The sequence below is a fragment of the Acanthochromis polyacanthus genome, chromosome 2 (genome assembly GCF_021347895.1).
Source record: "Acanthochromis polyacanthus isolate Apoly-LR-REF ecotype Palm Island chromosome 2, KAUST_Apoly_ChrSc, whole genome shotgun sequence".
Lineage (NCBI taxonomy): Eukaryota > Metazoa > Chordata > Actinopteri > Pomacentridae > Acanthochromis > Acanthochromis polyacanthus.
Window position 1 is genome coordinate 4,060,880 of NC_067114.1, and position 18,295 is coordinate 4,079,174.

General features: G+C 39.1%; 1 protein-coding gene across 1 annotated transcript; it reads left to right on the forward strand.

Annotated features, from left to right (window-relative positions):
* The first annotated feature begins 4,933 nt into the window (after positions 1-4,933).
* On the forward strand, positions 4,934-10,936 carry LOC110956149 (aromatase). Its single transcript, XM_051938501.1, has 9 exons — positions 4,934-7,357; positions 7,440-7,590; positions 7,679-7,833; positions 7,913-8,077; positions 9,097-9,211; positions 9,302-9,413; positions 9,545-9,707; positions 9,843-10,084; positions 10,277-10,936. Exons 1-9 carry the CDS (start codon positions 7,162-7,164, stop codon positions 10,538-10,540), a joined length of 1,563 nt encoding a protein of 520 aa, XP_051794461.1. The 5' UTR covers positions 4,934-7,161; the 3' UTR covers positions 10,541-10,936.
* The last annotated feature ends 7,359 nt before the right edge of the window (positions 10,937-18,295 follow it).

Genomic DNA, 18,295 nt, shown 5'->3' on the forward strand with positions numbered 1-18,295 from the left:
CACACACGCACACACACACGCACGTATGAATGATGTACCCACAAAAGAACTCACAAACATAGCACATGAAAACATATTTTGCTATAAACAAAGGGAGTGGTCAGCTATTTATTAAATAGCTGTTCACGTCTTTATTTGAATTATTATTATTCTAACAGCTGAATCAATCTGGAATCAAAAGAAAATCCACAACATCAAACCACATCAACGTCAATATAATTCCGCTGAGTTGCTTCGTCTCTCCGTCTTTCCTGACTCCTGCATCGTCCCTGAATTTTCTCCCCTCGGCTCTCGTCCTTGTCACATTCTCACAGCCCCCATTCACTGGCGGCACCGATGACCCATTTCCATTGCTTTGATTTGGGCCAGAAACGTGACATTTCACTAGAAAAATGACAGTTCACCAGAAGAAGCAGCAGCTCCAGGCATTAAAAGGTTCCTTCACTGTAAAGGGTGGCTGGGACTGCCCTTTTTTTTTTACTGATGGGATGGTTTAAAAACTTGAATAACAACAATATTGTGCTTTAAGAAGTCAGTTACCTGGTTAGTCTGGTGATATGGAGCAGGTCTGGACTGATGCAGCTGACCTACATGCTCTTACAGTCACAGCAGGCTCTTATGAGGTAGATAGAGGAAGCAGGCATGCAACGTTACCAGACTGAGTTCCTGTCTGCAGATTGAGGGCTCCTGCTTCAGGATGTAGGTCACTGATGGCCAGTTGTTGGACAGCTTGAATCGCTACGTGCACAGATGTGTGCACGTGCAGTCTTTAGAACGCAGAGGCCGTCCCTTTGTTGTATCTCATTCGCTGTCCTCAGAGCGCAGTCAGCTGAGACTGAGAACAAGAAGCAGAGAAAGGCGGCCATTTGTTAAACGAAGTCAAAATACTCAAGGAGGGGAAAGCGTACAATGTTAGAGATAAATTTATAGCTGAACAATGAAGCTTGATGTGATTTACTGGACAAACATATAATGCAGCGTGTAATATTTTAGTAAATTTCAGCCTTTCTTTTTAACAGAGGGGAGGAAGGATTTGTCCGTTTTTGATGCTGCTTCTGGAACCTTATCCCAGTCTTCCTGAAGGGTTGGGGGAAGTTGACGAACATTTTAGGAGACAGAATCACGTTGTGAGACATGTCCATTCAGAGCAGACGTTGGATTATTAATGTATTTGTTATATGTATATGAAGTCCAACATTTTCAGCTGCTGCTATAGAACGATAACATTCTGTGGCTCCAAGAGGACACGTGCTGTCTTGTTGAAATGTCCGGTGATGGCAGCGAATTAACCGAGTAGCCATGGGTTTGAGGATTTCATTGGCTTCATTAGCCTCAGAGACTTCAAGAAATGAAATGCAGATGTGTTTCTCGTCCATGGCATGTCCCTTCATTTATCATTATTACATCATCATGTACAACGCTGACATCTCCATAGACTTTCAATGTGAAAATGGGACGTTTGCTATCTGCTCGTGATGACGTGGAGATTAAGTCACAAATCATGGGTCTAAGACTTCACCGTGTTCAAACGTTAAGGATCTTCAACAAAAAAAATCACCGGTGGAAGTCAGCATTCAGAGGCAGAAGGATTTATTGACGACAAAAATCCAGGAGTAGTTCTTAGCAGTGATGAACGGAAAAACCAGAGATTCTGAGCTGTGTGTCGTCTTTTATACTGTGAGAGGTGGTCATTTTTCCAAGCCTATAGGACGTATGATAGGAGGGACAGTTTAGACAAAGTTATACTTTTCTAAATTTATTGGTCCAATCATGACATCAGGTTATCATGTTTCACTCATGGATCACTAGATTATCATTAGGTCATGTTTTACAGAGAGCATGCCCAGACATGTTCAGATTTTGCCCTATTAGTTTGAGACAGTACATGCATATTATACTTTATGTATTGTTATGTTTCTGATACACTTCTTTTAAAAGTTATATTGCTTTAAGTTTACACCATTATGCATCTAATACTCCATATACAGTTTTCTAAAAAGCACCATACCATGAAAACATCAGTCATTACTAGAATAGTCATCATTATATACTTTATACACATTTTATATCTCTGGTCTTCAGCCTAATAGCATTTGCCATAATTATATCTTTGCACACATTACTCTACATTTGGTGTAGCTAAAAAGAAGTGGCTTGCTTTTGTCCAACAGACATGCTGATTATGATGCTTTTTGTTGTTGGATGAAGGCTTCGGAGTGGCAAACCAGCTTCCTTCAAGCGATTCCTCATCATTTTAGCAGAAATCCTCTGATTTCTTGGACAAAAAACGGTGAAGTTTCACCACTCTAGCTGTCCTAGCCAGCATCCAACATACCAGCACTCAGTTTTTGTGTTTCACCTGTCATTTGTGGCATGGAGTCATTTGGATGAAGTTGCATTTTAAGTTGGTCTTTTATAGTCACAGGTGAATGAAGTGCCCTGATCACATTGTCTGATTATTGCCCTTTAAAGCCACACCCGACTAGCCTAGCCGCGCTAGACCCATGTTTCTGAAGGCACAAGGGTCTAGGGCCGCTCGACAGGGAGGGAGGCGGGCTAAAAGGTTGTCTTTCAAACCACTCTGCAGCAATTGGGTAGGTATACAACCAATCAGCGCAACGAATAGGCTGATGTAGTTCGTAGAGCGCTGGCGGATTGTGGCTAAGTCCCATTAGCTTCCCAACCAGCGGAGCCAACTGGTATATTAAGGATTTGCCATATCCCGTCGGCATAAGTCCAAATACGTCTTTCTTCTCAATGAAACACTTCAGTGCTGTCCTTTGTTTATCTTTCAAGTTCAATTTTAGCTTCAAATCTTTAAGGGCTGTGGCCAAAGCCGAGTCGAAAGATAACTGTTTATTGTGCGCCGGTTGTTTCTGTCAGAATCGTCACGCCTCTGTCGTCACTTAGTGACGCCCGCCTTCTGACTCTACACTTCATGGTGATTGGTCCGGCCAGTTTTAGGAGAATCCAGCCTCGAGCCTTATGGAGGGTAACTAGACCCACCCTGGCAGAGAATTAAATTCGTTGCTGTGGGTTGTCTAGCGCGGCTAGGCTAACACCCGACCAGAGTGTCAGTTAAATCAATGGTCACCAATTTGCCACCGGCTGAACAGCTTAAAAAATGTTTTGTGCACAGTTGACTAAGTTAAATCCTTCTATAACAAAAACAACCAAAATAAGATTTGTAACTTTTTTTTTCTCTGAGTCAGAAAGCGAGACCACTTCACATGCCGTGTTTCTATTTTTTCAGAAATATAAACTCAGATAAAGTGATTAATTTATTATTTGTTGACTTGCCAACACAATCCTCTCCACCTGTGGTCTTCTGATGGCCTGTTCTGGGTGTGTTTCCTTCTTCCCGAGGTACAGCTGCTGGGAACGCAGCCTTATCTCTTTTCTTAGAGGGTCTGAGAGCTCCATGTTGGTGTTGCTGCTCCAGACCAAGGACAGCCAGACGATCAGACGTGTCTTCCAACAGACTTTATCCTCCCACTCACTCATTCCTGTTCACAGGTCTAACATTTTCTGTCACACTTCAGCAAATCAAGAATAAAAAGAAGAAGAAATTCCATTAAATCAGTAAAAACGAAAGCATATAAATGAGATATTGTACTTTAAGTATTTTTTTACACTTACTGCAAATATTTGAGTAAAAAAAAATTCATTTATTAAAATTTTTGAACTTCAGTTAAACTATTGAGGATGTCTCAGGCTTTGAAGTGAAGCATTACATGCTATATAAGTGCAGTTTCTTACATAAGTGTAGAGAACAAACTGTAAAGCTCCACTCTCTGAGACACGTATCTCCCAGTGTTTTGTGAGAAAGCTGAAAGGGCAGCGAGTTCATCTTCTGGCTGTTATCAAATCTCATTCCCAGCTCTGCAATGCCCCCCCTTACAGTTCAATTCTGTGATAAATTCCCTCCAAGTCGTTCAGGCATCATACATGTTTTGACATTTAGCTGCTGTCTATAAGTCTTGTTTGCTCACTTTGGAATTCTTCCCACACATGCGACTGAAGACAAAGATGCTCTTGACCACAACACAGAGCCCAGAGACAAGGTTACATTAACCTCTGTTTTGGGGAGGAACAGCGGGGTTTTCGCCGCTTAATCATGCAGAACAATCTAGGAGCGAGCCATCATGCACGGCATCGCTGTCGATGCAGGGCCTCGGCACACAGTCGGCCATTTCAACTGCTCACATTCTTGGACTCCAGTGTGGGCGGCGAGTGAATTCACAGAGTCTTTTATGCAGAATGAGCCAACAGAACAAAGGCAGAGACAGCATGGAGTCACAAATCGGGAAATAAAATGAAATGAAATAAAATAACCAGGATTTAAAAGTAGATGAAGGGACACAGTCAATTTGTTAAGTTTTGTCCTCAGTAAATAGTTAAATATATGCTATTTCCTTGTTTTTATGTCTTTATTTTGTACTAGACTGCAGAAAAGTGTAAAAATATAGAAAAGCTGTGTATGCCAGCATTTTAAAATACAACATTTCCTGTTCACTTTAATAATTCAGTCACTTATTCTAGTACAGGGGTGTCAAACATGCGGGCCAAAACCAGCCCTCAAAGTGGAAAAGTTACAGCGAAGACATTAACTGCAAATTGGAAATTACTAAAACTATGAATTTAAAATAATTTCTACACCATGACAGGTTGTTTGGATTATAAAGTAAAATACTAGATTGTTCATTGTTCTTTTGTCATTTCGTCTCATTTTTGTAATATTTTGTCTTGTTTATCTTGTTTTTTGTCTTTTATTGTCAGACTGTTGTCATTTCTCTCATGTTTTCTTTGTTTTGTGTCTCATTTTTGTTGTTTTGTGTCTCATTTTTGTAATATTTTGTCTTGTTTTTTGTCTTTTATTGTCAGATTTTGTCATTTGTCTCATGTTTTCATTGTTTTGTGTCTCATTTTTGACATTTGTGTCTCATTTTTGTTGTTTTGTGTCTCATTTTTGTCATTTGTGTCTCATTTTTGTAATATTTTTCTTGTTTATCTTGTTTTTTGTCTTTTATTGTCAGATTTTTATCATTTGTCTCACGTTTTCGTTGTTTTGTGTCTCATTTTTGTCGTTTGTGTCTCATTTTTGTTGTTTTGTGTCTCATTTTTGTCATTTTGTGTCTCATTTTTGTAATATTTTGTCTTGTTTATCTTGTTTTTTGTCTTTTATTGTCAGATTTTTATCATTTGTCTCACGTTTTCGTTGTTTTGTGTCTCATTTTTGTCGTTTGTGTCTCATTTTTGTTTTGTGTCTCATTTTTGTCATTTTGTGACTCATTTTTGTAATATTTTGTCTTGCTTATCTTGTTTTTTGTCTTTTATTGTCAGATTTTTATTATTTGTCTCACGTTTTCGTTGTTTTGTGTCTCATTTTTGTCGTTTTGTGTCTCATTTTTATAATATTTTGTCTTGCTTATCTTGTTTTTTGTCTTTTATTGTCAGATTTTTATTATTTGTCTCACGTTTTCGTTGTTTTGTGTCTCATTTTTGTCATTTTGTGTCTCATTTTTGTAATATTTTGTCTTGTTTATCTTGTTTTTTGTCTTTTATTGTCAGACTTTTGTCATTTGTCTCATGTTTTCTTTGTTTTTGTGTCTCATTTTTGTCGTTTTGTGTCTCATTTTCGTTGTTTTGTGTCTCATTTTGTATTATTCTGTCTTGTTTGTTGTCTTTTTTGTCTGACTTTCGTTGTTGTGATTATAAAGTGAAGTCCTGTATCATTCAGTTCCAGATACCTGTGACTAAATACTTCGTGTCTTTGTAGACACTCTGTGATCTGGAAGTTTTCACGTGTAAATGATAAACTCAGACATAATGTTGTTGAAACTGAATTTATGTTTCTTGAGAAATTGAAAGTTATTCATAATGTTTTGTAAAAAGATAATTCCTTAAATGTTAACATTATCAGAATGCACTTTTTTGCACTAAAACAAAGGAAGAAACTGGAGTTATTTCTAGCTTATTATGCTCTGATTTTACTGGTTCGCCCCACTTCAGATTGAATTGGGCTGAATGTGGCCCCTGAACTAAAATGAGTTTGACACTCCTGTTCTAGTGAGTTATTTTATTCATAAAACAGCCTTCCTACATGATAGTCTGAAAGCAGTTCTCCACTTTACTCCACTTTCCTTTCTGATAAGGAAAATTGTTACATTAGTCCCTCCATCAGCTGCACTCCGTTATTCCTTAAAGAGCTGCAAAAAAATGCAGATTAGCAGGACACCAGTGAGTCATAGGGCTCATACATTACTACATATATTAATTTGCGTATTTATTCTTCTTTCTTTTTTTTTTGTTGACTCAGAAATGTCTACATTTTGGGAAACAAATATGAGAACTGCCTTTAAAACCCTTCGTATCCTTAGCTTTAAATGACAGAATATCAAAGGTAGCAAAATCTGTGTCTTATTTTCTAATGTTAGAGTCACAAAATACACCGCATATGTATATTATTCTCTCTTTATAACTTTATATGTGAATGTTTCAGTGAATTATGATCTGGTTTATTGCCTCACAGCTCTGCTTCTCCATCTACTGGTGGTGTGATGGACGAATTTGGGTGAAATCACAAATACTGCAAGCTCTAAATGATCCCTTTAAGTTATATTATCTAAAAGCAAAGGAAAGATGTGAAGAAACTGTCATCAGACATGCAGTATAGAGGCCCAATGTAAAAGAAAACTGTGAACACGTACCATTTACTCCCAGCTTTCCTTTGTTTTCTTTGAAAAAAATGAAAGAAAACTCAAGCATGAATGCAAACCTGATTAAATCTTTGGAAGCAGATAAAGCTGTGATGTTGACAATAATAACACAGACGTTCTCACAACCCCAGCTGTTCTTGTGCTGCATTTGTAACCCTAATTCTTTTGATGTTTAAAGAAAGCGCTGCAGCCTCTTTCTCATCACCAAAATGCCAAACACCAGCTCTCACCATCTCAGTCCTGTACTCCCAAGGGCACAGGCGCAAATCCAACCCCTCAAGGCCACAAGTGTATTGTTTACCATTTTCCTCTCTCTGTTGTGGCTTTTGTATTACCCTGACCTGGCTCACCACCAGCTCGGTCCGCCTATAAAGACGAAGCCGAGGCAGCCGTCATCATTTGGACCCCAGTTGTGTGCAGGTGCTTTGAAATCTTCCCTCTTATGGATCTGATCTCCAGCTGTGAACGGGCGATGACTCCTGTTGGTTTGGACGCCGTCATGGCCGACCTGGTCTCTATGTCCCCGAACGCAACTGCCGTGAGATCACCGGGCATCTCTACAGCAACCAGCATCCTAATCCTGCTTGTGTGTGTGCTGCTGGCTGCGTGGAGTCACACCGACAAGAAAACTGCACCAGGTCAGTTCAGTTCAGCGATCTCGTGTTAGATTTGACACTGAAGCTGAAATCTGTTCATATCTGTTGTCATTTCCCACAACAGGTCCTTCTTTCTGCCTGGGTTTGGGGCCACTTCTGTCCTACATAAGGTTCATCTGGACCGGAATAGGCACAGCCAGCAACTACTACAACAAGAAGTATGGAGACATTGTTAGAGTTTGGATCAATGGGGAGGAGACACTAATACTCAGCAGGTTGGTTCCACCTTCAGTTAATGCTGAAGTCACCAAACAGTCGGTTTGCAAAATAATAATCCCCTGTGGCATTTATTTTTACAATAAGGGCATCAGCTGTGCATCATGTGCTAAAGAATGGACATTACGCTTCACGTTTTGGGAGCAAACAGGGACTCAGCTGCATCGGCATGAACGAGAGGGGCATCATATTTAACAACAACGTGGCTCTGTGGAAGAAGATCCGCACCTATTTCACCAAAGGTAACATTCAGCTTTAATCAGACGCAGTGAGAGCCGACTGGTGGAGCTGCAATAAATCAGAGAAATCCTTCTGTTTCAGCCCTGACAGGTCCCAACCTGCAGCAGACGGTGGAGGTTTGTGTCTCGTCCACACAGACTCACCTGGACGCCCTGGACAGCCTGAGTAACGTGGATGTTCTCAGTTTGCTGCGCTGCACCGTGGTCGACATCTCCAACAGACTCTTCCTGGACGTCCCTGTCGACGGTAAATAGGCACGCAGAAATATTAATCATGCTGTAAATGAGGATGGATGAAGTCTGAAAGGATGCATGAAACCAGGAGTGTCAAACATGCGACCCTCTGACCCTCCAGAGGGTCCAATCCGGCCCTGAAAGTGTAAAAATTACAGAGAAGACATTAACTGCCAGTGGTAAATTTGGAAAAACTACAAATATAAAAGAATTCCTGGAGCCTGACAAGTTGTTTTGATCATAAAAATACTAGATTGTTCATTGTTCTTTTGTCATTTTGGCTATATATTTTGGCTTGTTTTTGTTGTTTTTTGTCTTTTTGTCAGGTTTTGTCGTTTTTGTCATTTTGCTTCTTGTTTTTGTCGTTTCCTTTTTGTCTTGTCTGTGTTTTATGTCTTATTTCTGGCATTTTGTGTTTTGCTTTATTTGTTGTTTTGTGGTTTTTGTGTTGTGTTAGTCTATTTTTTGTGACATTTTGTATCTTGTTTTTGTGGTTTGTCTCATTTTTTGTTGCTTTGTAACTTTTTTGTCAAATTTTTTGTCTCTTTTTTGTTTTGCTTCATCTCGTTTGTCTCATTTTTTGGTCATTTTGTGTCTTTCTTTTGCCGTTTTGTGTCTCATTTTTGTAATATTTTGTTGTTTTTTTGTCTTTTTTTTTTGTTTGACCTTTTTCATTTTGATCATAAAGTAAAACACTGTGTTGTTTAGTTCCAGATAGCTGTGACTAAATGTTGTGTTCCTTTGTAGACACTCTGTGATCTGGAAGTTGTAATGTGGAAATGATAAACTGAGGCTGAATGTTGCTGAATTTCTTTTTGTTGTTGACTTTTTTGCACTAAAACAAAGGAAAAATATGGAGCTGTGGTTATTTATAGGTTATTATGCTTTGATTTGACTGGTTCGGACCACTGGAGATGAAATTGGGCTGAATGTAGCTCTTGAACTAAGTTTGACACCCCTGCATTAAACACACCGTATGAATCCAGATACGGTGAATTTATCCGACTGCTGAGTGCATTTTTCTGTGTCCAGAGAAAGAGCTGCTGCTGAAGATCCAGAAGTATTTCGACACGTGGCAGACGGTGCTGATCAAACCTGACATCTACTTCAAGTTGGGCTGGATCCACCAGAGGCACAAGGCAGCAGCGTGAGTCACTCTGTTCATTTATCATTCACATCATGCTTCTTCATGCATTTTTTTTTCATAACCAAATGTTTTGTATCTATTATCTCACAGCCAGGAGCTACAAGATGCCATAGAAAGCCTTGTGGAGCAGAAGAGGTGTGACATGGAGCAGGCAGATAAACTGGACAACATCAACTTCACGGCAGAGCTCATATTTGCACAAGTTAGTTAGTATAAGAGTAGCATTTTTAAGATAAACATGTCTCTTTTTGTTCTTTTTAACACATCCTTGAACCTTTGTGTTAGAATGAATCTAAGGCTGGACATCTAATTCACATTTGTGTGTGTTTTCAGGACCACGGCGAGCTTTCTGCTGAGGACGTGACTCAGTGTGTTCTGGAGATGGTGATCGCAGCACCAGACACTTTGTCCATCAGCCTCTTCTTCATGCTGCTGCTGCTCAAACAGAATCCAGATGTGGAGCTGCAGCTGCTGAAGGAGATAGACACTGTTGTAGGTAAGAAGCTGCAGGAATGAAGACTGATACTCGGCTTTGCATGCAGTCATTAACAGCTTCAGATGTGATGCATGCAGTTCAAAATGACAAACTGGCGACCCGCTGTTTGGACTGAACGCTGTGTTCTTTCTGAAGGTGAAAGGCCGCTGCAGAAAGGTGACCTCCAGAAGCTGCAGGTCCTGGAGACCTTCATCAACGAGTCCTTGCGCTTCCACCCAGTGGTGGACTTCACCATGCGTCGAGCCCTTTCTGATGACGTCATAGATGGCTACAGGGTACCAAAGGGCACCAACATCATCCTGAACACCGGCCACATGCACCGGACAGAGTTCTTCCTCAAAGCCAACGAGTTTAGTCTGGAAAACTTTGAAAAGAATGTGAGTGGTGAGGGGGGAGGGTTGTTTTCTTTTGCTTAATTCCACCTGCAACACTCAAAAGTAGAATAGAAAGTCACTTATATTTGATAAATTGATTTAATTCTTTAATGAACATCTGTTTAGACAGCAATAGACGTAAATATGCCGGATGATAGCAATAATGCTCGGTCTCTGCTGTGTTTCCTCCTTCAGGCTCCTCGCCGTTACTTCCAGCCATTCGGTTCAGGCCCTCGCGCCTGCGTTGGCAAACACATCGCCATGGTGATGATGAAATCCATCCTGGTGCCGCTGCTCTCCCAGTACTCTGTCTGCCCCCATAAAGGTCTGACCCTGGACTGCCTCCAACAGACCAACAACCTCTCACAGCAGCCGGTGGAGCATCAGCAGGAGGCCGAACACCTCAACATGAGGTTCTTACCCAGACAGAGAGGAAGCTGGCTGGACAGTGACCTTTAGCTGCAGCTATATGTTTAAATAGAACGCACATTTATATATGTATATCACATCTAACGATTCATTTATGCTATCTCGCAACTGTACAAAGCTAAGTTTTATATTTTGATATCCCTTATGTTTTATGGACGTTTAGACAGGATCTTTCTGCATGGAGTTTGCATGTTCTCCCTGTGCATGTGTGGGTTTTCTCCAGGTGCTCCGGCTTCCTCCCACAGTCCAAAAACATGCTGAGGTTAATTGGTTACTCTAAATTGCCCGTAGGTGTGAATGTGAGTGTGATTGTGTGTCTGTATATGTAGCCCTGTGACAGACTGGTGACCTGTCCAGGGTGTCCCCTGCCTTCGCCCGAGTCAGCTGGGATAGACTCCAGCACCCTGCCCCACCCCCCCCCACCCCCAAACCCCCACCCCACCCCCTGTGCAACCCCAGTGAGGATAAAGCGGTGTATAGAGAATGGATGATACAGAAATAAATGTAAATTATTTAGGCCAAAAATGGTGTATTCTTTTGGGTAAAATTTTCTGTTTTTTCCTGAATGTAATCACGAATATTAATTGAGGAAACTTTTGAAGTATTTTTCAATAAACTGATGTATTTTTATGATTTTGTTTCAATTTTTAAATCTTCTATACCAGCAAACTCACTCATTTCAACAAATTATTTTATTAATGGTTAATTATAGGTGTTCTATATAATAATAATAGATTTTTTTTATTATCAGAACGCATCATTTTGAGAGGGAAAAGGCATTTTTAAATACTTATATATTAAGAGTGAGTAGAATTAACTCAGTGTGTCTGCAGAATAAATTGAACAGCAACAAATGTTGGTAAAAAAAAGTCTAACATAAAGATGAAATAATGGAACTATTTAATTGATGATAATGAAATAAAGGAAAAGTACAGAAACACATGAAATTAACATATTGAAGGCATAAAATATCAAAAATTATATCAAATATAACAAACTGTGCTTCCAGTAAATGTGTTCTGAGTAAACTCTAACACTAAACAGCTACAGATAAAACAGCTGAAAATAATGTGGAAAAAACCACTCCCGCTTCTATTTTTGTGTTTTCAAATATCGCTCAGCAGAGGGCACTGCAACACTGAAAAAAACTGACCTGATCTTTATCTTGAACCACAGCTTCAATAAAGAAACCTGTCCAGTATGCTCAGTCGCTCTGCCTCTGGTCAAATGTTTCAACATATTTCACACACAGATGCTTCAATCTGGATCGTGTCTGCTCTTTAGACACTAAGATCACTCATAGAACAAAGACGGGAACCATGTTGACTGTGTGTTTGAAAGAGACGAAGCCTTTGACAAAGAAAAAGATCAAACAGGCTCTACATGTAGATAAGAGTTTCAGCAGCGCTCTGCAGATCTGCCAGGGTTGTCAGTCATCAGCTGTCTATCAGTGATGCAAGACGGTGAAACGTCGAAAATAAAGGAGCCTCGATCTCAGTTTTACTGACGCACAACCACCTGGGACTAGCTTGGTGCTGATTACAGTGAGACGAGGGGAAAAGAAAACACACACAAGTGCTTGGTCGGCTAATCAGGATCTGCAACAAACCAGCTCACCCCCTTAGCAACAAGTGTAATGCATGTGTGTCTGCAGTGAGATTGCCGTTTCCCTAGAAAATGTGTAATCTGTGTATCACATTGTGTGCGTGTCTTCTTATTTGTGTTTGTGTGCATCACAGGCTGTTCCTTGCAGGTGTCCTGGGAAATAGCAAATGAATCATTACTTTCTCATCAGCCTCGGCCCTCTTTCCTGTCCTCCATCAGGCTGGAAATCATCTTGCATACACTGCAGTAACTCTGCCTGCACTTTGTGAGACAAATCTAGTAGATTTAGCAGGAAAACATTCCCATTGTTGGTACTCTCCATCACATCTGCAGAGCTCAGTGCCATTAAAAAGAGCAGAGAGAGAATGAAGTCATTAAAAATTAAAGCAAACAGCAGAATGCTGACAAATATCGAGCTGAATATCAAATGAAGATGTTGTTCCTGTCATTCGCGACCTGCTGCTCATCTGTCAAGCTGTTTATTTATCTTTTTTTAATCTTTTCACAATTCAAACACCCTCAAGACAACAGTTTGTTTGTCTGCATATTCTGCTCTAAGTTAAACCATCGTAGAGAAAGTCTAAGACAGTCGGTGATGAGGCCAAGAAGAAGCCACAGAGGAGATGATTGAAGTTGTAAATTAATAAGAGATTCATTTTAATCTAAGTGTCAACAACATCTGACTAATGTGATCACACTTACTGCAGTTTATAGTAGCTTCAGGGTGTAAAGATGTTTTAATTATCACTTTCTCACATACGAGTCAAATAGTGTCACTGTCAATCATCGTCTCTATCTATCTATCTATCTATCTATCTATCTATCTATCTATCTATCTATCTATCTATCTATCCAATGCTTTTTTCTCTTCTGGTTTTTCTTTGATTCCTTTAAACATTTGAGTTTTTGTGGACACTGATATGAGACTTTATAGTTTACAGTTTTGCCCCAAAATGGGAGTTACGCCCCTTGTTTCTGGGTAAGACAGAGAACTTTTTGAAGTTCCCGTGTAGGGTGGGACTCGTCACCCTGCTGACGTAGAAGGTGGATCTTTGTAACATGTGGTTGACATTTTGAAAGGCTGCATTCTAACCAAAATGACGATTTTTCTGAAATCTAACCAAGTGGTGCCATAAACCCAAATAAAACAAAACTAAAGAGGGAGTGAAAACAAAACTTAACTCCACAAGTTGTTTGAAATTTCCCCCAAATATAATGTTCAAGAACAAGGAAAAAAATGGCAGATTGCTTAAATCTTTTTGAGTTACAGAGTAACAGTATATTACTCTGTACCCCTTCTATGATATAGATAGTGGGCGGATTAAGTTGCCTCGACTTGAATTTAGTTTTAAATCTACAAATTTGTATTTAAGTTGCATATAATGTAATCTAATAAAACAATCAACATTATTATGTCAGTCTAACGGATCAAAATACTGTTTGCAATTTACAAGGTTCATCTAAATCAGTTATGGGCATTAATCAAGTTACTTTATAGAGTGTAAATGTAAACCATCCCAGCCTCCTGGGTGATAATCCTGTGACTGATGTCCCATCACTCCTCCAACCTGCAAACTTTGATCACTCTTCCAGATTGGAAACTCTCCTATATGTTGCTTTTGTAACACTTAGGGCCAGTTCATGGTTTACATGAGTGATGCAGACTTTGTAGGTTGACAGGAGACACATTATCTTTTCATAGGTCACTGTCCATAGGTCACGGACAGTGACATTATTTCTAGTATCAAACACAACAAACACAGTCCTCCCATTGATGTTTCTGAAATCCTGGCTGTAACTTTGCATTTTTTTACAGGATAGAAGAGTACAGGTTGGGTTGTAGCACCATGTTGATGTCTTTATTTCTGAGGTCTGTCGAGCACAGTGGGTGGACGTAAGAAATTTGGACTTTATGGGATGTGAATGTTCCTAAAAAGGCTACTTGAGGGTGACAGCAAAAGCAGGACAATCCCCATAGACCTCCATATTAAAATGCCCAACTTTACAGCATAAATAAACATATTTACAGCCTGTTACAAAACCAGCTTTGGTCTCTGTAGCTAATTTGACTTTTCATGGCAACTCGACAAGGGGGTGAACTTTTAAGTAACTCATCCATTTAAATTACATTGAGATTTGAAGTTAAGCGCAATTTAGTGTGGCAGCCTTCAGTGAGATATGTGTACTATAATAGGACAGTCCATAACCCACATCAGCTTCCGTCACGCTCCAACTGTTTGTTTATTTTGGGATCAGCCAGGAGTTATTTGGAGTCAGATGCTGCCAAGATGGTGACGATCACCACTCTGAGCTTTGAAACTGCTGTTCAGGAAACCTCATGGAGAGTTGTCAGAGGAGTAGTGACGGAGCAATATGGTAAATTAGGCCGGAGAATTTACCTGATACTGGCAGTAGATAAAAACGGCCACTGAAGTTAGCAGAATTAGTCCTTCAGGGAGCAGTGTCTGCAGTAAATTTCACAGCAATTCATTCCGAAAATGTCAGACTCCGGAGGTAAAGTCGTCCATCAATAAAGATTCATTCCTTTGAGACCCTGTCTGTGTCACGTCGGTACCAAATTTCTTGGCAATCTATCGGATAGATGGAGATGTTGCGTTCTGGACCAAAGTGGTGGACTGATTGAACAACAAGTAAACAAGCACATCAGAAACACTGATACTTACTATCACTGAAAATTTTCCTCTGTCTCTATAAATAAGAGAATAATGACAGCAAAAAATGCGGCTCTGGGCATCTGCTAAATAGATCTGTGGTCTCTTTTTACTAGGAACTGTGGAGTGTGTGTCTGTGTGTGTGTGTAGGCAACATGTTAGGAAATATTTTTAAAAAGAAATTGAAAAATAACTGTGGTTTTAAACTGTGTGTCCGCCTTGTCTGCTTTTGGCACAACAATAATCAATGTGCAGTTTTATCGAGCCACTGTGCTTTAAAGTGAGACTTTTCATACTTTGGAACACTTTTTCTACTATTTTTCTTCAGGTTAAGCTGGGGCACTTGAAAGAAAGTACACACTTTGCAAAATCTGCAACAAAGAGCTGCATTTTAGTCGGACCAACTGTAAGGTTTCAAAGGTGTTGTAACAGCTTGCCTTGTTGAATTTAAAGCACTTCTTTGAAACGTTCGGTCTGCTCCTGACTCTTAAGCTGCTCTGTGCCTCTTCATTTGTGGTTTATGTTGGTCACATGATGTATATTTTTCCGTCTCCGTCCATTTATTTCCATTACTGCATGACAGATTTACAGAGGCAGGATGCCAGACAGCTTCTAAAATAACTCAGACGTAAGAGCCTAGCAGCGAAAACTTTAGACCGTCCTGCCTCACGCTCTGATTGACAATCTGATTGATGACATGCTGTTTATGGCCTCAACCAGACACACACGCATGCTCATTATGTCATGCTAAAATTCTCAAATGCCAGTGGCCATATTGTCTCTCTGTTTCAGTCCCCTGCTAGATTTGTGCTTCATTAAAAAGAGAGCCTTGGTTGCCATGGAAACCTCTACCAGAAAGGGTAAACTGGCAATGTACTCATCTATCTACATTGTCGGTAGATCGTCAATATGAAGTGTACCTCCTACAGTATTAGCGGTGGAGCTGTTCTCTGATGCTGAGAGACATGTACTTGTGGTTTCACCATTTCTCAGCCTCACTGTTCCTGCGTATTTCAGGGTTTATGATGCCCACAAAGCAATGATAGAAAATACATCGCCCGGGTAAATCTCAGTCATCAGTCTGTCTGAGGAAGACCAGACTGAACGGGTCTATGCCAGTGAAGGCATCGGATCAAAGGCGAGCTCTCACTTCATGGCCGTTTCATGTAGACCACTTTGCAAAGTCAGCCCATTTGCGTCCCATTGAGCATCAGAGGTGAGTGTTGCCACTGATCATTACAGGAAACTCTTTTGATTCTTTTTATTACTCATTACAAAATGAGGAAAAAAAGTCATAGTTTAGTATGTCATCCAAAATGTCACAAGAACATCATAGTTTAGTAGGTCGTCCAAAATGTCACAAGAACATCAAAGTTTAGTATGTTGTCCACAATTTGACAAAAACATCACAGTGTAGTATATCGTCCAAAATGAAACAAAAACGTAATTTTGTATGCCGTCCAAAATATGACAAAAATGTCACAGTTTAGTATGCCGTCCGATACATGACAAAAATGTCTTAGTTTCATATGTCATCACAAATTTGACAAGAACGTCCTAGTTTAGTTTGTCGTCATTTTGTCATTTTTCCAACATGTCGTAGAAACATGCCATATCATGAAATAATCTAAAGTAGGCCCTGAAAAACACTATAGAGCAGGTTTCTTTGAAAAAAAAATCATTATGAAATTTGTCCAAAAAAAACGCCATAGTATAGTATGTCGTCCGAAAATGGACAAAAAAAACGTCATTTTTTGTCCAAAAATGGACAAAAAATGTCATAGTTTAGTATGTCGTCCGAAAACGGACAAAAATGTCATAGATTAGAATGTCGTCTAAAAATGGACGAAAAACATCATAGTTAAGTATGTCTTCCAAAAATGGACCAACAATGTCACAGTTTGATTTGTCGTCCGAAAATGGACAAAAAGTGTCACTTATTGTCTGAAAATTGACAAAAAACGTTATAGTTTAGTATGTCGTCCAAAAATGGACGAAAAACGTCATAGTTTAGTATGTTGCCCAAAAAAGACTAAAAAAGTCAATTTTTCAGAACATGGACAAAAAAGCATCATAGTTTAGTATGTCGTCTGAAAATGGACAAAAGACGTCATAGTTCAGAATGTCATCCGAAAATGGACGAAAAACGTCATAGTTTAGTATGTCTTCCAAAACTGGACCAACAACGTCACAGTTTGATTTGTCGTCGGAAAATGGACAAAAAGTGTCACTTATTGTCTGAAAATTGACAAAAACATTTAGTATGTCGATGGAAAATGGACAAAATCGTCATAGTTTAGTATGTCTTCCGAAAATGGACGAAAAACGTCATAGTTTAGTATGTCGTCCGAAAATGGACAAAAACCGTCATAGTTTAGTATGTTGCTCAAAAAAAGACTAAAAAGTCAATTTTTCAGAACATGGACAAAAAAGCATCATAGTTTATTATGTCGTCTGAAAATGGACAAAAAACATCATAGTTCAGAATGTCATCCGAAAATTGACAGAAAACGTCATAATTTAGTATGTCGTCCGAAAATGGACAAAAAAGTCATAGTTTAGTATGCCATCAAAAATGGGAAAAAATGTCATAGTTTAGTATGTCATCCAAGAATGGATAAAAATGTCATAGTTTAGTATGTCTTCCGAAAATGGACAAAAAATCTCATACTTCAGTATGTCGTCTGAAAATGGACAAAAAGTGTCACTTATTGTCTGAAAATGGACAAAAAAACGTTATAGTTTAGTATGTCGATGGAAAATGGACAAAATCGTCATAGTTTAGTATGTCTTCCGAAAATGGACGAAAAACGTCATAGTTTAGTATGTCGTCCGAAAATGGACAAAAACCGTCATAGTTTAGTATGTTGCTCAAAAAAAGACTAAAAAAGTCAATTTTTCAGAACATGGACAAAAAGCATCATAGTTTATTATGTCGTCTGAAAATGGACAAAAAACATCATAGTTCAGAATGTCATCCGAAAATTGACAGAAAACGTCATAATTTAGTATGTCGTCCGAAAATGGACAAAAAAAGTCATAGTTTAGTATGCCATCAAAAATGGGAAAAAAATGTCATAGTTTAGTATGTCATCCAAGAATGGATAAAAAATATCATAGTTTAGTATGTCTTCCGAAAATGGACAAAAAATCTCATACTTCAGTATGTCGTCTGAAAATGGACAAAAAGTGTCACTTATTGTCTGAAAATTGACAAAAAACATTATAGTTTAGTATGTCGTCCAAAAATGGACGAAAAACGTCATAGTTTAGTATGTTGCCCAAAAAAGACTAAAAAAGTCAATTTTTCAGAACATGGACAAAAAAGCATCATAGTTTAGTATGTCGTCTGAAAATGGACAAAAGACGTCATAGTTCAGAATGTCATCCGAAAATGGACGAAAAACGTCATAGTTTAGTATGTCTTCCAAAACTGGACCAACAACGTCACAGTTTGATTTGTCGTCGGAAAATGGACAAAAAGTGTCACTTATTGTCTGAAAATGGA